Source organism: Pygocentrus nattereri, chromosome 27, assembly GCF_015220715.1.
Source record: "Pygocentrus nattereri isolate fPygNat1 chromosome 27, fPygNat1.pri, whole genome shotgun sequence".
NCBI classification, from domain to species: Eukaryota; Metazoa; Chordata; class Actinopteri; order Characiformes; family Serrasalmidae; genus Pygocentrus; species Pygocentrus nattereri.
In genome coordinates, this window is record NC_051237.1 from 10,298,390 (window position 1) to 10,321,931 (window position 23,542).

General features: G+C 40.6%; 1 protein-coding gene across 3 annotated transcripts; it reads left to right on the top strand.

The window, feature by feature from the left end:
- The first annotated feature begins 928 nt into the window (after positions 1 to 928).
- Positions 929 to 21,567, top strand: pum1 (pumilio RNA-binding family member 1). Of its 3 annotated transcripts, none has more exons than XM_017695926.2 (22): positions 929 to 1,036; positions 10,314 to 10,627; positions 10,792 to 10,860; positions 10,954 to 11,059; positions 11,188 to 11,375; positions 11,480 to 11,649; positions 11,746 to 11,989; positions 13,039 to 13,132; positions 13,256 to 13,357; positions 13,719 to 13,861; positions 14,029 to 14,167; positions 14,264 to 14,392; positions 14,557 to 14,847; positions 15,038 to 15,274; positions 15,462 to 15,729; positions 16,177 to 16,306; positions 17,530 to 17,664; positions 17,768 to 17,905; positions 18,090 to 18,215; positions 19,483 to 19,604; positions 19,743 to 19,935; positions 20,158 to 21,567. In XM_017695926.2, the coding sequence occupies exons 2-22, from the start codon at positions 10,325 to 10,327 to the stop codon at positions 20,287 to 20,289; spliced, it is 3,459 nt and encodes a 1,152-aa protein (XP_017551415.1). In that variant the 5' UTR covers positions 929 to 1,036; positions 10,314 to 10,324; the 3' UTR covers positions 20,290 to 21,567. The 3 variants fall into 3 exon arrangements, with proteins under 3 accessions (XP_017551415.1, XP_017551424.1, XP_037391427.1); XM_017695935.2 differs by having other exon boundaries at positions 10,957 to 11,059; XM_037535530.1 differs by lacking the exon at positions 929 to 1,036 and adding an exon at positions 1,221 to 1,300.
- The last annotated feature ends 1,975 nt before the right edge of the window (positions 21,568 to 23,542 follow it).

The following is a 23,542-nucleotide window of genomic DNA, read 5'->3' on the forward strand; positions in this document are numbered from 1 at the left end:
TACAAAGTGGATATCTATAAGTGAAGCTGATAAAATGGACAATGAGTATAGAAAGTATAGAAACAAAGCAGTGGTGTTAATATTATAGCTTATTGGTGTGTTGTGGTGTGGTGGGAATGGTATTATTTTCCTACAGTTGAGAAACCCATAACTCTGTAAACATGAAGTAAAATGGACCAGAAATATGATTCTTTAAAGTTCTAGACAAATCTCTGAATGAAAGCGCTGATAATCAGCTCATTTTAAACTATGAAAGCTTCCTTCACTAATCATGACTGAGGAATCAAACCTTCCAGTTTGCCCAGGTAGGAGAGCTCAGCGTGTATGGATAGAGGACTGCAGTAAAATCGCTGTAAATCCACAGACTGCATCTTTAATGAGTGTTACTGTATAGATGAGGCTCACGCACGTCCTCCTTTCTAGCCGAATAAAGCAGCGTGTGTTCCTCTGGCCAAGGCATAAATCACAGTACCTTTAATAACACCTTACCGCTCCAGGTAAGCTCCTGGTATAACCTAGCATATACTTAGGTATCACTGTCCAGTCATTGCAGAGCGTGGTAGGCTAATTGCCTCCTTTGGGATTACAGTTTAGACATGTTTGTCTCACAAAACAGAAGGATATGAGGAAACCGCCATAATAAAAGACTCTAAACTGAGCAGAGGTGAGGCTGCTGGAGGGAGTCCAGCACGTGTCATGGCAGTGAAGCGTTCCTCAGCAGTTTAAGGTCTACAGTATGAGAGAAGGGCCGTATACAATGCGGGGCAGTGCAGCCTGAATCGAGCAGACACTTCCCGTCTAGCACGATGATCCACTCTCACCCCCATCCACACATCGTCTGCGCGCGCTACCGTTAACTACTGCACATAACAAAGGCGCGCGCGACCCTCCCCTCCCCTTGCACGTTCTCTCTTGGTTCTTCCCATAATGCCCCGCGAGCGCCTGCTTGGACCGAGCCGCCATGTTGTCGGTGTGAAAGCCAGGGAGCCGCAGCGAAACCGGGGCTGAAATCCGTCACCATCCGCATCCTCCACCTGTGAGTAGCTCGTTTGTTGCGAAGCCCGGTGCTCCTCGAATCCCGAGGCGTACCTCCGGGCGTGTATCTGCGCGAGCAGAGCCGTTAGCGAGTTAGTTTCGAGGGCTGTGTTTAGAGGCAGCGTCTCCCTCCCTCCTCCTCCTTCTCCTCCTCCCTCCGGCTCTTCCTGCTGTTGTGCTGCTCTTCCTGTCCAGACGACTCGGGCCTTTTGTTAGCGGGAGGAGGACCTGTAGGATAACGCTTAGCCGGCCCCCGGTCGTACAGGTACCGTTTCGGTGAATGTTTGTGTACCGGGCCCCGGCTCCGGCGGCGGGTGCCGTGTCTGTAAGTGCTGTGTTTGCTGAGGGCCGGGCTGTGTGGTTACAGTCGGAGGCGGGTTCGCCGAACGGTTCGGTCTCCTGTTGAGACAGTTCGGCCCTGTGAGCGTTCGCACGCACTGAAGTCTGCTCTGTACAGTACTCGGTGCTCGCGAGGCTGCGGCGTCTCCAAAACGCGCCTTTGTGTTTCTGCCCGTTACAGTAACGCGACTCTCCTCCAGCTGCCTGCGTGCTGCGCTTCAGCCCAGGAGCCGGACGTTTGGTGTTCGCTCGGGACGCCGTGTCGGCTGCACGGAGACGCTCGTTTGAACGACGAAAAAGACCGTGTCGTTTTTGGAAGTTTGAGCGCGTGCTAAAGTGATGATTAACCCCGTTATGGTTTCGGTATCCACTTCCGGGAGGCGTGTGTGAAATGGCCGGTGTTTTCCCTGTGACTGTCGTTGGAAACACCGCGAGTGTGGACGTTTGAATGCTCCCCGCAGCTTCTCTCGTGGCTGTGTGTGTGTGTTGAGGTGTTTTGCTGGCTCTGTTATGTCTTTCTACCTCTTACACTTCAGGCCTGCTCGTGTGTTTCCCGTAAGTGCAGACATGAGGTACTGGGACTCGGGCAGGCCATGCCTCTCAAAGGCTGAGCTAACCTGAGCGGTGTCCTGTCTGTCTAACAGGTAGAGATATCAGCGATGCCCAGCTTCCACGCCCGTTTTCATGCTGCTGGGAAGATTTGGCTCGATTTTGTGTATTGACGTTATATGTTGATGTCTTGATTCTGCACAGCTGAAGTTAGACACACACACACACACACACACACACACACACACACACACACACACACACACACAAACTGGTTTGGCTAAAATAAAGGAGAAGGAACTTTCTCACCCCTTTGATTCAAACCCCAAAGATGGAAGACCAAGCTGTGTACCAGTGATTTTAGATTTTGATAGTTTTAAAACGCACACCCTCATTAAGCTCATTACTGCTTAACCCACTCTTATTTACAAGGTGTAAATGCTGCTGTAAACTCATGCAGTTGCCCTGTTTTCTGAAGTGATTCTTCACCTTTACCACCCCTTTCGCCTTATGACGGTGTGGAGAGTGTGTGTGTGTGTGTGTGTGTGTGTGTGTGTGTGTGTGTGTGTGTGTGTGTGTGTGTGTGTACCTTTTCAATAACGGAAGGCGCATTTGTGGCAAGTTGTTAGTCAAATGCAGTGAAGCTCTGTTGCCCATGTGTGCTTTTCCCCTCCGTCACACTCCTCTTTCTCCCTCACTGCTTAATAACTAGGATCATATTCTTAGAAATTGTCTGCCTGTCAGTGGTGTCACAAGTTGTGGGTCTCTTGATTAACCCATTAATTTGTGTATCTGAATTTTTTTAGACCATATATTCTGAGCTTGCCTGAGCACATTTCTTTAAATGCTTATGCTTTTTTTTAGTCTCTAGTTTCATATTCTGTAGAGATATTTTATGATATTTAATAGCCAGTTCATAGCCCCCAACGCTGTGCAAACTCCTCTCACTCTTAGAAGTGTCACATGGACTAGTCAGTTCTGGAAATATTTTAGACTATAGCTTGTGTGAAAGACATTTAAATTACTCTACATTTGAGTTGTGCAAAGAAAATTATAAACACTGAAATTTCCTGCAGTGAACAAACGCTACAAACGGAGTAATTAATGTACCTGTTCCATTTTTATACTATAAGTGGTTGGAACAAGGGAAGAGCTGATATAAAAATTTACCCTGACAGTTGGAATGACGCTTAGCAATGTTTCAAGAGAATTTGGCTGCTCTGAGGCATGTTTTTGTCCCTCAATTTTCAAAATACCATTGGATTGCAAGATTGAGGTTTTGGTGTTGGCATGTGTCAGATTTGGTTTTATTTGGCATCTTTGTTAAGAGCCTTTTCTTTGATTTATTATGTTTTTACTGTTTTTCTCTCTAGCGCCATTCAGCATCTGTTCCTATCCTCTGTCTGACTTTGACATACCTGACATTTTGTTGACATACCTGACGTTCCAGTGTTAGTTATGGGCCGTTCCCATGTCTAAACCTCCCCATCCTCTCAGTACTTCTTGAGGCTAGTCGGCCACTGCCGCTTTTTAAGTTGCCACTTCTAAGAGAGTGCTACCTTCCCAGTTCTATGTATGTGACCTGATAGACTCTGCTGACTGGCCAGCGTCACTCAGAATCTTCTGAGACAGTGACCAGTCTATCAGTATCACTGAGCTGTGCTCTTGTGGACTGTCAGCCTTGAGTGGCTGTAGCATCACTCGAAATGAGGCTTGAGTTGTAATGATGGGACACTTATTGCTCCACTTGAGAGCCCTGTTGGCAAGAACCGTTTTCATTGAGTGTTAAACTTTGTGTATTTTTAGACTTTATCTGTCTGGGGTAATGCTTGTGATGTAAAAATTCTAGATAGCTCCATTTGATTTAAATTAGATTGCAGTTCTTTAAATACTGTAGGACCAATTTGAGATTAGGTTTTGGGGTTACTTTGGAGTTTTTCCTAAGATGTTTGTCTTTAGTCTTGCCTGTAAACTGAAATTCATAGCCAAAATTCCACTAGCAATTGGTAATTTTGAGTACTAAATGCATTGCATTACAGAAGTTACTGGAAAATTGTGCTATGTAAATTAAGTATAGTGGATATATTGAATGCATCTTACTGACTGTTATGGCCCCCGTTGACTCACAGCACAAAGTCCTGCTAAACCTGTACTCTGCCCCTCAAATTAGCAAACATTGTTAATTTTAAGAGCACAGTAAAGCGGACAGACCTTTTAAAATCAGTCACAAAAGACTGAAAAGGATAGTGGCTTATGAGAACTAACGGAAGGAGTGATAGTAATAGTATTATTAAGACAAAAATAACTTATAGTGGTGTTCAGCAGTTTTAAATAAATGTTCTAACCGTTTAATATGTTAGTATTAATCAAATCAAATTACCGCAACTAAATTTTGTAACCTTTTAATTCACGTTAATAAAATATTACCGTGCTAATCAGAAGTCCTTATTAGGATACTTAAATGGCAAGTTATGCTTTTTGTTGTTTACACACATTTGTCCTGAAGTCAAATTACCTGGTAAATCCATGTTTTTAATGGTTTTTAATCCCTCACATAGTGACATACTTTTATGTGGATATGCCTCCCACTCATCTAGCCATAGACTAATTTGTATGTGAAGGAATTAAAGATACTAACTTGCTTAGCTAGCAGATTTATTTTGACTAGCTTATCAAAGAGTGACTGACTATAGGTTTCACAACCATATACTAAATGTATGTTATGGCCCATAAAGGATGTGACAGTTCACAAATTTTATAATTGAGTGAATTAATTAGATATAGCACAAATAAGGAATGCAGTGCTATAGTGTTCATGTTTCCATTTTCAGTTTATTAGGCCATTCAACATCACTAAATTACAGTATGTGTGTGGCAAAAGCTGTGCTTTAGACTGCTCCTATGTTGCTCTGGCCATAAGCTAATGTGTTAGACCCAAGATAACACCGTAAGCATTAGTGGTGTAACTTTATTTTATTTTCTTGATGCCGCCGGCATTGATCATAAAAGGGAAAAAATAATGGTGAATTATATGCATCAGTCAGAATTGCTACCGATAAATGCTACAAATCAAACAAATCATGATTTAACAAAGACTAATATTTTAATAAGCGAATACATCTGATATTCTCCCCAGGCTTAGTGTGTGAGTGCCTCAACATTCACCATGGACTCAAACTCGAAAAAGAGATTTACGAAGTGCTGTCTAGATCATAACGTAGTCAAAAGCTCTGTTTTTGTTATAATTTAATTTGATGAGACTTTGACAAGACAGTACTCAATATGAGCGGTTTTCAGTTGCCACATAATGCCTGAGAAGGTAGAGAAGTTAGGCAAGAATGCTGCTGCTCAGTCATGCCAGTCAGAATTTTTATTTGCTTTAACACAGCCAATTTGCATCTTAGCCAGGCATCTGGCAAGTAAGTTTTCACGTAGAAAGCGTGATATAGTAGAGATGTGTATATAAAATGTGTTAAGCCCAGCTTTTTAACATGTATATTATCTGGTTACATTGACTTACATTAAAAGTAAAGTGTTTTTTTTTTTTATTTTTTTTTTATTTCTCCTGTAAAGTCATCACTTTGGAGATATGAGGATTTTCTTCAGACAACAGCAATATACTACATGGGTCATGATCAACTAGGCCTATCTGAATTAAAACTGCTTAACCAGGTGTTGGTTTTCATGCTTTATTACCTACAGTGTCCTACACTGTCCAAAGGGTACATCAAGAAAGTTTATCATTGCCTGCGTAAAAATGAAATCATGAGTGTGTTTGCATTGCTATATTGTTATAGAGGTTATGTCAGAATGTATAATTTCTTGTGGACTTGTGGAAGTTTATGACCATCCTTAGCCATTTTTTATTTTTCTTTGATTAATACATGTTTTAGCTAAATTGTCTATGTTAGTTTGGAGTTATTTGTAGTCTTCAGCAGAATTGATGTGTTGTAATGATATGTGCTCTCATGGCTAACAAGTAGAAATGCCATCTGGCAAGGTCATGTTTCTGTTTGAGAGGCTACTGTAGATCAGGTATGTGTGCGTGTGTTGTCATTGTTATGGGTTAATTTGATATTGTCATTTAACTAGAGCATCACTAGTACAGGTTTTTGGGAACACGCAACAATATTACACCAGAGAAAATCAGATGTATGTGAAGGTTTAACAGGTATAACTGATTTTTTGAAGTTTAACATTTGTAAATTGAAATAACACAGGTGTGAGACTAACTCACTGTGAATTTTGGTATTTTATTTTGTTTGTTTTGGTCAGTTTAAAGGCGACAAATGTTCTTGTGCAGCCTCACAAGTGCAAAGTTTACTTGATTCAATTCATATATTGTTGAGAAAACTTTGGGTGACAAGTTGTGCACTCTGTTTTAATGAAAATTTAAATAATCCTGCTGAAGTCCTGAACAGCCTTATTATTGTTGTTGTTATTGTTATTGTTAACCTTCTGCTCCGTCTTTATGCTGTCCTCAAATAACAGTTCCTTTTCTTTGATTCCAGTCAGTAGATTATACACATTTACACATGGAAACTCATCTTGCATAGTATTCTGGTATTTCTCGTGGTGACTAGCCAACATCCTGAATTTGAACCAAATTCATCGCTCTTTCTGGCTATTGTGATTTATTTATATACTTACTATGAAGTGTTGATTTTGTTGTTTCAGCTATTTGTCGGTTCCCATAAGTAGAAAGACTTCAATTCTAAGTTGGTAGGTTGTTTATTTTAAGTAAATGCAACAATTTTTCCACCTTGTTTCCAACCAGCTGGTCCTGGTTTGAAGAGCACTATGTAGCGTAACAAGCTCAGTATAGTCAGAGGGTCTTGAACAAAGCTAAACTTCTTCAGTTAGGCTTAACTGATATCACAGAAGTAGATTCCACATAACTAAGTCAGCACAGACTCCGCCCTGGACGGTTCCAGTTTCAGTGGTAAATTAGACTGATTTGTGCACAGCACTGTGTAGCAATAAGGTCTCGGCGCATGTGCGCTGTACCATAGAGCTGTATAGAAATGAAATTGATTCTTGTGCTGGTACGGGACACTGTGGGAAGGTTGAAAATCAGGAAAAACAAAGGAGTTTTATTTGGTGTGTTTGCGCAGTGTGATTTACAGCAATGGCTTATGATACATATTTGCGTATTATTGATCATACTGATTACATTGTAGCAAGATGGACCAAACGCCATGATTTATTTGAGCTTTCCTCTATAAATTCCTGCTCAGTTGAGAAACGGGTGTAGTATAGTGTTAGTGTTAATCTGCACAAAAGAAAGGTGGCCTATTCCAGGAGACGATACACAATTTAGATTTCAATGAAAAATATTGTCTCCCAAATGTAAGAACTTTTTCACTTGTTTGAACTACATTGATGATATTAGGTAATTTATTTAAAAGTAAACTGCTAATATTAGATCAGTAGTATTTTGACTTCTGTTCAACGTTAATGTTGCATTGACTGTTTGATCTTCTGCATGACCACACACAATTATGAGTAAAGAGAGAGTATATAGGTTGTTATTATTATAGGTTAAGTATTAGTTACTGCCAGTGTTGCAGAATGTTTATATGGTTTTGTTTCTGCTATTGTAAAGTTATTTTTTTAGATTCAGTAGCCATTTTAAACTGGCCTGTTTCATTTTTACTGAATTTAATATTAAATCCGGTTTGAATGGTAGTGATTTAGGGTCAGCTTTCCTTTTCAGGTGTAGGCAACATGACATACATTGAAGATGAACTTTGTTTATCATGGCTAATTCCTCACAAACAGGAATTAAAGGAAATTTAGGCTGCCGTTTAGTTAACTGGTGAAAAACATAGGCTTGTACATTTTTCGTGATGATTTTTTTCTTTAGTGTCTTTTGACAATTCACTGTCTTTTTTTCATTGCAATTCATAGTTTGAAATTGAGTTATGATATTTGTTTATGAAATTACATGAAGCTATGTTACTTTGCATCACAGAAGAGCTGGGCAATATGGCCAAAAAGTTTATTGCAAATCACGATAATTATTGCGAGATAATTTTCTGTGATAGAACTGTGAGAAATTTAGAATTTTCGATGTAGTACAGCATTCTCACGCTTCCATGTTCTAGCAACAGCCCTTGTGGAGTTTTTTACTGCAGGGAAAGCGACACTGCTCTGCTGTCGCCAAGAGAGGGTGCACTTCCGAGTTTATTGACAAGATTGGGGGTGACAAATAAAATAAATCACCAAATATACTTTGGCAACATCTGAAACGTGGAGTGATGCATTCCCTGTTTGAGTGGAACGATCGGCGATCTGTTCTCCTGTGACACAGTGTGAGTGACGAGATAAGTGGTGTAACTACACTGTCTAACAGTGAGCTTTAGCAGCATTAAATCACATCTGCTCCTCTCAACTACAGCACTGTTAAAGTGCCCAAACAGTTGTATTTTAGGATTGGGGCATTCCCAAGCAATAAAAGTAAAAAGCGGGTTAATGCAAGTTACAGTCCTGATTTGAATGAAAGTAAACTGAGGAAGCTGTGAGGCATTGGAGAGCAAAAGAACAGGCTAACTGTTTTTAGCAGCTGGCTAATTGAAACAGCACTCAATCACTCGCACAACGAAGTGAATTGATGTTACTGTAGATCAAACAAGACACAAAAGCACCAGTTTCAGTTTGTCTGGTGTTTAGATATATTTTGGTTCACCCCTCAAATTGCTAGGGAGGAATGCCGTCGTCTGCTAGCTGGTGTTTGAATACTGTGATATGCTCTGACATGGATGTGATAAGAGTGACAGCTTTAAGGCGGTGTGATCTATCATTGACCTACCGAACCAGCTCATGTTTGCTGTTTGTACTGAGTTGACGTTGTTGAGAAACTAAACAGTTTAGCACTGTTCTAGGCCAATTGTTTAGCATTTGTAACGGGATAGCCGAGCACTCGTCAACAGGCAGCTGTTTTCTGTTTCTGTTTTCTTTCTTAAATTATGACTTTTACAAAAACTGCAGCTGTGCTTTTCCAGCTAGTAAAAATGGCTCACCAGACACTCTGTCCCATGGCAGTTTTGTGAAGTGTTCCCCTGTTTGGTGAGTGTTTGTCATGTTCTGACCATAAAGGACAATTTAAAACAGCAACTGACCGCTCAGGAGCAACAATCAGCCTTCAGTCATGAAAGAAGTAACGATTTGACATTTTATCATATGTATCGATATCGAACAATATGAATTTTATTTGTCATAACATTTTTGCCCATATTGTCCAGCTCTAATATGAAAAAAAGTCATTGTTATTTCTTTCAAGGCTCATTTTTGCTCCTGAGTGGTTAAGTGATCCTTTATGGTCAGAACCTGACAAACACTTGCCAAACACTGGAACATTTCACAAATCTTGTATGGGATAGTGGAAGAAAGTTTTGGGTCAGCTGTTTTTACCAGCTGGAAACGCACAGACACAGTTTTTGTAACATTTCAGAATTTTAAGAAAGATTTTTTATTTTTATTATTATTATTATTATTATTATTATTATTATTATTATTATTATTAAGAATTTTATTTTTAGCTGTTCAATAAGGAGTGCTCAGCTATCTGGTTACAAGTTTTAAACTTGAGTTTCTTAACGTCAGCTTCATACAAACAGTAAACATTAGCTGGCTCAGTATGTCAATGATGGATCACACCACTATACTGCCATCATGACTCCTACCACTTCCATGTCAGAGATTCACCAGTATACACCAGCTACCAGACATCTGGATTCCTCTGTTCTGTCATAGTAGTTTAAGAGGTGGACCACAATACAACTGGCACTCGCTGTGTAAAATCATTAACTGCACTCTAGACAGATTTCTCCTTTTAGTGATATGTAAACTGAAAGGGTGGTGTGTGGGGTTTTTTTTTTTGCCCCCCCCCCCCCCCTTTCAATTCAATGGGCTGTGCGAGTGGGTTTGGATCATGTCAGTTTTTTCCCTTTCAGTGATGCATGTGAGCTGTTTGTGGTGATAGTTTACCTTGGTTGCAGATCTTTAGCTTGCTGAGCGTGCTGAGTTACGAGTTATGCACATGAGGGGCTTCGTATCTATGAATGTTTTGCAGCAGAATCAGCATCATTGTCAAGCTATTAAGTATTAGCTGTGAGTGTTATTTAAAGCTGTTTTGTCTTTTTACAGAGTAAATGTTTTTTTATAATTTTATTTCAGTTGTAATGTAGGCTGTGTTCTTCACAAATACATGTGTTGAATTGTGAGAATTTTAATTCTGGAGTAAATAGGAATTTTGCACCCTGCGAGCCACATCTCGAGTTATTTGTAATAGAATTCACAACTTGATTATTGATTGTTTTAAGTTTTAAAATTGAACTCCTTGCTGGATCAAAGTTGGAACATTGTGTGTTTGTATTGCTGCCCTGCAGGCTCTGGTGGAATGAGCGTAGCGTGTGTGTTGAAGAGGAAAGCTGTGCTCTGGCAGGATTCATTCAGCCCCCACCTCAGACTGCCTCCCCCTGACAGGCCATTACCCAGCATGCCTGTGGTGCTGAGTGCCGCGGGCCACGCCTCTCAACCTGGTCCTGCTCCACAGGCCCCTCCCCCTGCACAGGGGGCAGGGCGTTCTCAAGATGATGCAATGGTGGATTACTTCTTCCAGCGGCAACATGGCGAGCAGCCTGGATACAACAATGGCAAACACCGCTGGCCCACTGGAGATAACATTCATGCTGACAACCAGGTTAGTGCTACTGCATTGTGTAGACACACAAAACGTAATCAGTTTTGGGTTTTAAAATGCTGTGATGTTGGGTCTTGAAGTATCCAGCTCTTTACAGAAATGGAATATATTTCTATACTTGCGTTTAATGGTCTACGTTATTGGTTGCCCTGTGTGTCACTCAGGTGCGGTCGATGGATGAGCTCAATCATGACTTTCAGGCACTGGCTCTAGAGGGAAGAGCCATGGGAGAGGTTAGAGTTCATGCCATCATTATATTCAACTCATTTACCCAATTTCCTTTCACTCCTTTGCTGAAGTCTTTATTTACTTTGTTGCCCCTACAGCAGCTCCTCACGGGCAAGAAGTTTTGGGAGTCTGATGATTCAGGGAAAGATGGACCAAAAGGGATCTTTCTGGACCAGTGGAGAGACAGTGCCTGGGGAGCCTCTGGTAAATTGTGTGTGTGTTTGTGTAGGTGAATATATGACTGGGTGCCTATGTATGCTTATATTTAAAGGGGGGGTGGGTGGCTCATGAATTTGTTCAACACATTTATTGTATGTCTGCTGAATCCCTAGATCATTCAGTGTCCCAGCCAATCATGGTACAGCGTCGACCAGGTCAGGGTTTCCATGGTGTAGGAGAGGCGGGATCTGTGCTTTCACCTCGCTCTGAGAGCGGTGGGCTGGGTGTGTCCATGGTGGAATACGTTCTGAGCTCTTCCCCTGCTGAGAAACTTGACTCCTGTCTGCGTAAAGGGGCCTTTGTGAGTGTTTTCCTGTCTGCCTCTTTAACGGATGCCATCTTTCACCATTCATAACTTATTAAAGTTTTTTTTAAAAATGGCTTACAGCTCTCCTTTTATTTTAGGGCCCTCGGGATGCTGAGGGCGATGACCCGGAGAAGAGAACAGAGCCAAAACCCAAGACTACTTTTGACCCTGAGAGGAAAGAGCTGAAAGAATCAGAACCTGATCCCATGGACAACCCCAATGGACTGCCCAGTCAAAACGGGCTGGACGTGGATGTAAAGGACTTTAGGTACAGTGCTAATGCTGTACTGCTCATACTCACCATCTGCATATCTAAAGAGAACAGTGTTTGCCTAGGAAGTTTCACATCCCTTCTGTGTTGCAGTCGTACTCCTGGTAACTGCCCTCCTGCTGGTCCTGAGGTGGAGTTGGGTGGAGCTGAGATGGCTGGAGGGTCAGGACCAAAACCAGCTGAGGAGTTCCCAAATGTTGAGCCCCAGAATGTGACCCTCGACCCTATGGAATCTGTTTCCATGGAGACTCTGCAGTTTGATTATTCTGGCAGTCAGCTGCCCCTCGACTCCACAGCAGCTACTGTTGGTCTCTTTGATTACAACTCCCCTCAACAGGTAAATGCATGTTGCATTTAGCTAGGTTTTTCCTTGGCATAGTGAAATGCCCTGTAATATTAGTGTTGGAAATAAAGCTTGATAAGTTAAAATCGCATTTACTATTTAGCATTTTTCATTTTATATGCACACTTAGTACTTCACACCAAACGATGATAAACATTTGATATGTCAGGTGTTCCTAGGAGTTGGAGTAAAAGAACAGTGAGGTTTTTGTGAGGTAGCATAAGAGATGCTGTCAGTCACTATTTGTTTAGTTAGTGTTTTACTTTAAGAAAATACATAATTTAAAAAATGTCATGCAAGTTATGTAAGATGTAAGTTATTAGCACAGCCTGACCTTGCTTCTGATTAATGAGTTTGTAGGATATTTAAAAATTGTTTTTTTTTTAATCAATTTCAATTATTTTCAGTGTTGTAACATTAACAATAATTTTGGATGTCACATGGAATTTAGCTTATATTGTGAAATACACCTAATGATAAAGTAATGTATCATACTAACAGATAATCATAACTAGTTACCGTTTGATAGATAACATATTTTAGCAATTGTTAAGTGGCGGAGCTCACAACAGAGCTTTGCGGGTGTGAGGCTATACACAATGAAGTGTAAATCATGCCAGGAAATCTTTTACAATACTACAGAAATCAAGCAAAGTAAAGTAATTTTATTAACTGATTAACCACATTTTAAAATTCCTCACACCGACAACAATGTGATTTTGGTTCTCTATTTTACTGTTTATTTTGATTCCCTGTTGTGTTTCTAATACATGATCTGTACCCATTTGCGCAATATCCTGGTCAGTGGAATAGACAGGAGTTAATTCATGGCTATATTGTCACCATGGCACTTATTTTCTTTGAATATTTTGTCACTTACTTTTGGAGCAAGTCTCTGATTTACAAACCAGTTATGAGTTTAGATTTTAGGTTCTTGCATCTTGATCATTAAACATTTATAGGTCACTTAGTGAGGTACTGTGTACACAGAGAGTAGTATGGGATTTTTAAAATGTTAAGTGACATCTTTTAAAATATTTCAGCTGTTTCAAAGGCCCAGCGCTCTGGCAATGCAACAGCTCACAGCCGCACAGCAGCAGCAGTATGCCCTTGCTGCTGCCCAGCAACCACACATTGGTGAGTGTGTCTATAGGTGAAGAGTAGTTACTAGTAGTATTCATACCATACCATGGAAGTGTACTTTGTTTCAGAAATTCATTTATGCTGACTCTGATTATATTCATGTGATGTGTGTTTCAGGATTGGCTCCTGCAGCATTCATGCCGAACCCTTATATCATCAGTGCAGCCCCACCTGGCACAGACCCCTATGCTGCTGGTCTGGCTGCTGCTGCTACACTTGGTATGTTGTCACCATGTAAGCACATCACTATAGCAGAACTGCATCTTATAGATGAAATACTTGTATTGCAATTACGTTGTATTAATTCACACTGGTGAATCAGTATGTCGTGATTAACTTACTTTATTTTAACGAAAAAGATTTACTAGTTTTTTGAAACTCTTTCATCTGAGGCTGCTTATACCACACAAGTAAATATTTAGTGGTTGGTTAGAAAGCTCATTTGCATATAGCAAGGCCAATGGTACAGTAACAATTAACAAAATATATTGTATATAAGGATAGAAGTCCTCACCATAGGCATGGTGCAATGAAATTTAACAGGTGTTGATCAATTATGAGGTTATACATATGTTTTTAGGTCCAGCAGTGATGCCTCCTCAGTATTATGGTGTGACTCCTTGGGGTGTCTACCCAGCCAACCTGTTCCAGCAGCAGGCCCCTGCCCCGTCTAACTCGGCCAATCAGCAGCCAACAGCACAGACTCAGCAGAACCAACAGCAGGTAAGACATGGGCTCCGTCTGAAGTACAAGATTGTGAACACGGCAATCTTTTTTTTTTTTTTTTTTTTAATGTTCCATTAAATTATCAGTCACCAGTTCTGTACACTTCCCCTTCTATGCTGTTTTTCTGTTAGATAAATACTTCATGATATGTTGTACACCTTCAGGTGATGCGCGCTGGAGGTAACCAACGACCCTTGACTCCCAGCCAAGGTCAGCAGGGCCAGCAAACGGACCAGCTTGTAGCAGCAGCAGCAGTTAACTCTGCCTTGGCATTTGGGCAAGGTCTGGCTGCTGGCGTTCCTGGTAAGACTTCTGCCGGCTTTATTTTCAAGATATGGTATTCTTTTTATATTTCGGTGGGCATCAAAGCTTAATGTTGTTTTCATAAATGTGTCTCAGGGTACCCTGTGCTTGCTCCAGCTGCATACTATGATCAGACTGGAGCTCTAGTGGTGAATACCGGAGCTCGCAGCGGCCCTGTCCGACTCATGGCCCCTGCCTCTGTCATCATCAGCCCAACTGCAGCCGGTATTCATTTCATCTTTTTGCTCCTTCAGCCATCTGTCCTTCCATCTGTTATGTTATCATTAATTATACATTAACATATCATTTGGAACGTGAGGAGATCCTCACATTTTGTTTGTGTCAATAAAATCTTTTCTGCTCTTTTACTTTGCTCCTCCTCTATACAGTGGCAGCTGCAGCTGCTTCAGCAAGTGGGGCTAATGCAGGCCTTGGGGGCGGAGCCAGTGGAGCATTCCGTGCATTGAATTCCCAACAAGCTCCAGGTCAGCAAGGAGGCGGTGCCCTGGGAGGAAGCTCCTTTTATGGGAGTGGCTCTCCAAGCTCCTCCTCGCAAAGTTCATCCTTGTTCTCTCAAGGCTCTGCCCAACCAGGAAGTTCCTCTCTTGGATTCAATGCTAACCCATCTTCGTCCCTTGGTGCTACACTTGGAGCAACACTTGGAGGTTTTGGAACAGCAGGTGTGTGTGAATGAAGCCATAAACTAAACAGCAGTGCTTATTAATAACTTTAGTTCTATGTTTTATACACTTGTTAGAAGTTAAGTGGTCACACAGGGCTTGTCTAAGTTTTACCATTGTTATACTAATTTTTGAGTCATGCAAGTTTCTCAACATGTAGTTGATCTCTTCTGTGTGTTTGTCTCTGCAGTGCCTAACTCTAGCTCCAGTGGCTCCCGCCGGGACTCTTTGACGGGCAGTTCTGACTTGTACAAGCGCACACCCAGCAGTCTCACTCCTATTGGCCACGGAGGCTTCTACAATGGCCTTGGCTTCAGCTCCTCCCCTGGCCCTGTTGGCATGCCACTTCCCAACCAAGGTCCCTCCCACTCTCTAACTCCTCCACCTTCTCTTTCAACCCATGGATCCTCCAGCAGTCTCAACCTTGGTATGTTCGAGCGTTTTATTATATTTGGACCATTTAGTTATAGAACTTTGTTTTTTGTGTCACTGTGTCTTGGTTGATCTGGAAAGTATGCATTACTCAGAACTACCTTGACTGACAATTGAATGACCCAAAATCTTGTAGGTAGACAATGGTTTCCAATGATGGATTTGTAACCTCTAACTCACAGGTGGTCTGACCAATGGCAGTGGTCGTTTTATTTCTGCGGCCCCTGGGGCTGAGGCGAAGTACCGCAGTGCAACTACTGGCTCCTCCCTCTTCAGTCCTAGCAGCCAGCTCTTCCCGTCATCACGGCTACGCTATGGCATGTCAGACGTGATGCCATCTGGACGCAGCCGTCTGCTTGAGGATTTCCGCAACAACCGCTATCCCAACCTCCAGCTGCGTGAGATAGCAGGCCATGTCATGGAGTTCTCTCAGGACCAGCATGGCTCCAGGTGTGCAGTCATTTGAGACTCTGGTGTTACATGACAGAGTTGTCCCTTTTTTTTCTTTTTTTTTTCTTTTTCTTTTTTTTTTTTTTTTTTTTAAAGAGCAAAAAACATAATGGAAAAATGTTTCTTCACTTTTTGGATCATTGACATGAACAATGGTTATCTAAAACCTCTCGTCGAAAACATGAAATGGTTCCATAGACCCAAAACCCAAAATTGACAAAGGAGGGTTGGGGGGGGTCATTTATTAATTTTTCTTTTTTGCTGTCAGCAGTTTTTGTTGGCAGGTACTTTGGTGCACTGTAAAAACTGCTTATTTTTTATGAACTAAAACCCACACAAAATATCACACAAAGTGGTAGTCAGGAGAGGAAGTGAAATGAAGGAACATCGCACTGACTGTGACCTGTCGATTAGATGGTGGATTAAATGTTTTGTATATGTGTTTAGGTTTATCCAGCTGAAGTTGGAGAGAGCAAGTTCTGCGGAGCGTCAGCTGGTCTTCAGTGAGATTCTGCAGGCTGCCTACCAGCTCATGGTTGATGTGTTTGGCAATTATGTCATCCAGAAGTTCTTTGAGGTGAGACCTCTTTCCCCCCCCCCTAATAAACGAGGCTATCTGCCTGGACTTAAAGGTTTTATTTTTTTTTATTTGTTCTGCAAATACAGCCTGAAACGTACTTTATTTGTATCATTCGTGCTAACTCATTCTTGATTTCCTTCTTTGTGCAGTCCAGCGGACATTTCTGATTTAATAGAGAGTTAATGCTGTATTTAGGAAACGTAGTTACTGCATGTTGGTCTGATTTTTGCATGTCCTAATGAATTCTGCTGTTGTAGCCAACTGTTCCATGTTTTAGCCGATCTCATTTTGTTATTCCTCTTCATAGTTGTAGACCTGTAAGTGTTTTCCAAAAAAAAAAAAAAAAAAGTTTAATTTCTGACCTGTAATGAAGCTTGAGTGAAGGAGGACTTTGGCACTATTGCCTGAAACTGTTATGACTCTCAGATCTCAAGAAATGTTCAACTTTGAGAGTGACACAGTTCCCAGTCTTAAATTGATTGGCAGTTGACAAATGTGTATATTTGTTCTCAAATGTTATTTCTGTTTAATTTTGACACATTGATCAATATATATTCTGTGTATTCTGTCTTCAAAATACAGTATTGATGTTACTTTGGGAAGTTAAATAAGCAAATGAGATGGGTGGGCTCATGTCATGCTGACAAGTCAGTGATTTATATAATTTACATGGAGCAAACATCCTCTGTCTGTGCTGTAGTCTCACATTTTTATTATAGCTTATGTCTTCCATCTATAGGAAGGCTTGCAAAATAATTAAAGGAATTGCACAAATTTCTTGTTTTGCATTTGGAGTGGAGGGTAGCAGGTCTGTAGGTGGTATTTGGAATAAAATAAAATAAAGTTTTTCGTAATTAGATATTTGATTTGGAAAGTAGTATATTCCTATTTAAGTGCTTGTAACAGGTCACTGATGTTATGGTAGCAGTCAAAAGAGTGAAGTAGATTGCTGTATTGCTGCATTTTTAAAAATAAATTGTGTATTTGTTGCATGGTTCAAAAGTGTTAATTCAATTGCCGGTTAGTTTTATTTTTGTATTAATGTTGAGCCTCAGGTTCAGTTTTAAGCCATTACCGAACATTGCAGCTGCCCAATAGAGGAGAAAAAAAATCAATGACATCTTTTTGTCATGAAATATTAAAATTCAGACCAAATGGTACTAATTTTAGAGAGCAGATTTTTCTTTTTGACAGAAATAATGCTGTATCCATGTGTGTAGTTTGGGAGTCTGGATCAGAAGTTGGCGCTTGCTGAGCGGATCCGTGGGCATGTGCTCTCTCTGGCTCTGCAGATGTATGGCTGCAGGGTGATCCAAAAAGCCCTGGAGTTCATCCCCTCTGACCAACAAGTTATTGTGAGTACACACTCATAGCACAGCACTTCTTTTCATTTAATAGTTTCTGGGAGGAAGAAACGTTTAGTAGATGGACTGATCGTTATTTTTCTGTTTGGTGCAGAGTGAGATGGTGCGGGAGCTGGATGGCCACGTGCTGAAGTGTGTGAAGGATCAGAATGGGAACCATGTTGTCCAGAAGTGCATCGAGTGTGTGCAGCCTCATGCTCTCCAATTCATCATTGATGCCTTCAAAGGACAGGTGGGTCACCATAGCAACTGGCCTCTAACCCCTTTAGGATTAAATGTCAGCTTTTACATAAGCCTGTGTGTGTGGGGGGGTTCCTTTGATGTGTTTTTGCAGTGATTGAAGTGGCTATTGTAGATGAAAGGCTGTGTGTGTTTTCTGGACATTCTTTTGTTTTTACTGTCTGTGTGTTGTACAGGTGTTTGCTCTGTCCACACACCCCTATGGCTGCCGGGTGATCCAGCGTATTTTGGAACACTGTCTTCCAGAGCAGACTTTGCCAATACTGGAGGAGTTACACCAACACACTGAGCAGCTGGTCCAAGTAAGTTTAGTTATCACTAATGTCTTGTGAACATCTTAAAACTGTGATGTAAGTGAAACAGCATTACAAATACAACCCCAAATCAGAAAAAGTTGGGACACTAAAACTAAAACAGTGGTTTGTAAATTATTTTTTGACATTTTGCTTTGAATACAGTACTTACAGCATATTATTTCATGTTTGACTTATGAATTTTTGTTTTTTAAACACATTTTTAAAAAGTTGGGACAGTCAGCAACATTTACCCATTTGTATTTTTTTTGTTTTTTATATATATATAACGCTCCATTTTGTCTCATTCTACAAGTTTTAAAGTGTGCAACAGTCCAGGGTCTTCATTTTGCGTTTTTAAAACATGCCACACAATTTCTGTCTGGGACAGGTTGACACTCCAGGCAGGCCAGTCCAGCACCCGAACTTTCTTCCACAGCCGTGCCTTTGTAATTTTTGCAGAATATGCTGATGCGTTGTCTTGTTGTAAATTGTGCAGGGTGTCCCTGGAAGAGATGTAAAACTTCAATGTATTTTTTGGCATTAATAGTGCCGTCACTGGAGTGAAGGTCACCTTTACTAAGGCCGCTGACCCCATATCATGATGGCCTCTGGCTTTTGGGCTTGGTGCTGGTAACATTCTGTACGGTCCTTTTCATCTTTTGTCCGGAGTATACTGTGTCCATTTCTTCCTAAAAATATTTGGAATACTGATTCGTCTGACCACAACATACATTTCCACTGGTCTAGATGTCGTCCATCCCGTAGCTTTTGACTGCGCTTCTTAACCTGGTTAACATAAGTCTTTCTTTTGGCACAGTAAAGTTGTAACTGGTATTTGTGGATGTAACTATGTATTGTAGTGCTTGACAAAGGTTTGCCAAAATAATCTTGAGCCCATGTGGTTATTATCACTTATAGATGAATGAATGTTATTGATGTAGTGATGTGAGGGTTCAGAGAGTTACTTAGGCTTAGGGTTGCACCCTTTACTCACTAAAATTCCTCCAGATTCCTTCTGGCTTTTAATGATGTTGCACCAAAGAGAGTGAAATATCTAAATCTTTTCCCGTCTTTCTTTGAGAAATGTTGTTTTAAGCGTTTCAATAATTTTCACGCATGTGCTAGCAAACTGGTGATCCTCGGCCCATCTTTGCTCCTAAAGGTCTAGGTCTTTCCTGGATGCTGTTCGTTCGTTTGTTTGTTTATTTTGTGTGTGTGTGTGTGTGTGTGTGTGTGCGCATGTGCGCGTGTGTGTGTGTGTGTGTGTGTGTAGGATCAGTATGGAAACTATGTAATTCAGCATGTGCTGGAGCACGGCCGTGCAGAGGACAAGAGCAAGATCGTCGCAGAGATCAGAGGAAATGTCTTGGGGCTCAGCCAGCACAAGTTTGCTAGGTAAACATAATAAAATAATAATTTTACTCATAATACATAAGTAGTTGCACACCAGGACATGTCCAGATTTCATTCAGCAGAAAGGCAGCAAATCGTTAGTACCATCATTTTTAACTACATACGTTTCTCTGTCTGCAGTAATGTGGTGGAAAAGTGTGTGACACACTCTCTGCGTGCGGAGCGGGCCATGCTGATTGATGAAGTGTGCAGTATGGCGGACGGGCCCCACAGTGCCTTATACACAATGATGAAGGACCAGTACGCCAACTACGTTGTGCAAAAAATGATCGATGTTGCTGAGCCAACACAGCGCAAGATCGTAATGCACAAGGTGCATATGTTGGCCTACATAACTGCCTTGCTTTCTTTGCTTTTTTTTTATTTCATAGTCTTTTATCTGTGTTTTTGCATTTCTGTGCATTTTGCATTTCTGTGTTTCCCGTCTTTGTCTCTCTCATGTGCCCTGTCTTTGAAGCTTACATGCAGATGTGAGATGTTTTCCTACAGTGTATTGTAGTGTGGTTGTTTGATGTTTGATGTTCTTTGTACTTAGATACGGCCTCATATTGCGACCCTGAGGAAGTATACATATGGGAAGCACATCCTGGCCAAGCTGGAGAAGTACTATATGAAGAATGGAGTCGACCTGGGCCCACTCTGTGCTCCCCCAAACGGCATCATGTAAACTCTTCCCGTTCATCCCCTGGTGTGTGTGTGTGTGTGTGGAGTTAGGAGCTGTTGGTCTGAGATCACTGTAAACCCTCCCCTTGTATTGCGGAGTCCCCCTCTCTCCAGGTCCTTGTGAGCTTGTTCTTGTTTTCTCTTTTTAGCATATTTACATCCAGCCCCTTTCCCACTACTACTTAGTCCTTGGTCCTCCTCTTCCGTTTCTGTATGTATGAGATGAAAGAATATTTGATTTGATCCCAGTTTGAATCATGGAGGCTTCCGCATATAAACACTTTATTGCTAATACACGTTTCTAACACACTTTCATAACACAGACACATCACACGCTAACACACTCTTGCTAACATGACGCAGACATTTAGCATGGGAGACGTTTTTGGTCTTGCTTCTATAAATATTTAGTGCATACTTGGTGTAGAACTTTGCATATATATATAAATATATATATAAAACTTTGTAGTTTTTTCTGGTTTTTGATGTCCAATCTGTACCTATAATCTACCCAGTAGTGAATACATACTTCTGATTGTATAATTGTACATTTGTAAACCTTCGCTAATGTAAATGTGGACTTGCTTCTACAGCCCTTTTTGGTATGAGAAGAAGAAAAAAAAACAAAATGGGGAAAAAAAAAAAGAATCTTGTGCATTTCAGTGTAAATTCTCACCTCTTTGGTTGTTGTTTGAGTTATGAGTTGTTGTATATTGTAAATTGTAATATCAAATTTTTTGTTGGTTTTGAAGCCCTTTGGATTAAAATGGCATAGATGTACAAAGAACACAAATACGGGCACTCTGCTTTTAGTCATTCACCAGCCATTTTTTCCCACATCAGCTCATCCCTTTAATTTTTTTCTTTTTTTCCCTTTTTTTTTTTCTTTTTTTTTTTATTAAGAAAAAGATCTTTTATAGTCCCTCCCTTACTCCAGGGCAGATAGCAGCAAGCGTTTGTGTATGTGCGTGATGCATAGACTGCCCTGGTTGCAAGGTGTGTACAGATTTGCCATTCTTTTGTCTACTTGTAAGTGATTGTAACATTTGATTTGGAACACTCTGCGGTGTATATTTAAACAGCCTTGTGTATATTTCCTATGATCTCTTTATGCGAGCACACTTGTAACCATAATGTGTATAGTTAACAGATGCTGTGTGTGCTTTCTGCCTGGGCAACTATTTTTTGTAACTCCAGTTGTAGATTGTCTCTAAACGATGTGTGATCTTTATTTTGAAACAAAACATGGATAAAAAGCTCAAAATTTAAAAAAAAAAAAAAAGCTTCCAGACCTTTTTTTTTCCTCTAACTTTTTTGTTTTATAATACTGTCAAAATAATATTGTTAAGCAAATGTTTACTCTCAATTCAGTTTCTATGAGTACTTGGGAGTTTACTACTGCTGCCTGTAAACACATTCACTTAAAGGGTTCATATCATAGAAACCCCCCCCCTTTAATTAGAGGAGTTTGATGTTTTATATCAACGTTGTTGAAATTTTAAAACCTGTTATTCACTCCACCAGCCTGTTCAGTTTATATGTGGAAACAGCTGCAAATACAGCCCATTTTAAAATAATTGTTTTTGTGTGGTTATAAAACCCAACTCATTTTACTCAGCTGCCTATTCAGTTTACAGCAGTTTAGCTCTGCCCATTCCTGCTCTAGTAGTAGTGTAGCAGCCTACAGTGAGTGAATGAGACAATACAAAACCAAAAAGAACAGAGGTCATTTTCAGATCAGTCTTAAAGGCACAGTAAAACTAATAGCCTGTCTAATTCTAAGGGACAAAGAGGCTGGAAAGTGGTCCTGTGAACTTGATTTATGTAACATCACAAAAATAAGTGGAGCTCATGGGGAAACGTTTTAATAAAATGTCAGATATTGGACCTTCAAGCAAGCTGCTACTGTTTAAAACTGTGTAAGTGGGCCAATGAAAACTACTGGGAATCTGCAACACATACTTAACAAATCCTGCTTCTACTGCAAAAAAATGCTTATGTTTATCATGTCAACTAACGTTAAATGAATCATTTTCAGGCTACTGGTTGAGTTTACTCTATATAAATCAAGTCAGCTCTTGCAACACATCAGGATTTTGTAAACATTGTGGCTTAATCACTGCAGGAAATCACCCCTGGTGGGCTTTCATGAACCAAAGCCAGTACAGTAAAGATGTGGTTCTCACACACAGTGGACAAAGAAAGTGTTTATAGAAAATAATGTGTTACTCCTTAGAGAGCCAAAGCCACTATTAAAAACACTTAAGAAAAAAAAAACTCAACCATATTAATGTGAAAGCACCAGCCACACAATTCTTAAAACAATCCAGAGAATAGAAAGTGTTGCTGGGGTGTTCTGAGGCAGTACGTCATTAAACATTAACATGAATACGATGTTACATTAATTCCAGTACAACTCACCTCATTAAATTAATTCAGAGTGCGTCTCATTCAAATGACACTGACGTAGTTTTTTGCGTGATGAAGCAAGGGTGTGTTGAACGTGGGGGGTGGGGGTTCAGAAGAGATGGGGTTGTGTCTGGTGTTACCCCACCCCCCATACGTTCACAACCCTCATAATAAAACGGTTTAGTTATGAGCAAGGTGCCCAGTCCTGGTCCTCGCTCTAAAATTCAGGACCACAGGACTGGACACCCTGTGTTGTAAAATTCCCCTTTAGTCGACCCCGAATTACTTCAGCACGTCATGACGGATCAAATCGGAATCCTGTCAGTCACACACTCACCACCACGTCTACAACACGCCTGTCAGCTCCGTCATTTCGACGCGCTGAGGACTGGCCCGCACACATCACACAAGCACAGGTCTGTGTTCCTGACTTAGCGGCCAAATGCTGCTGTGAAGCTTAACCTTATAAAAGATTCAAAATAACACAAGAATTGTTCTTTTTGTAAGAATCAGGCAATTATTGTTGTTAAATTTAAGGTAAATGCATTAATACCACAAAGAGAAGCTTATGTTTTTATTACCACTACCGTCAGGAATATTTCGGAAGGTAAAAATACTAAAGCATTTAAAAACAAAAAATTTAATTTTTAAAAAATAATTATTATAACACAGCATCATGAAAATCTACATCATTATAGTTCATTTACGATGTTTGTGTGCCACAAGCAGCCAACCTGACTTTTTTTAAACCTCTCTTTATCACCGTGAATGAAACATGTTGCTGTGCCCTGTATTGTGTCTCACAATAACAGTAATAACTGTAACAGAGGCTGAGTGGGAGTGGGCGG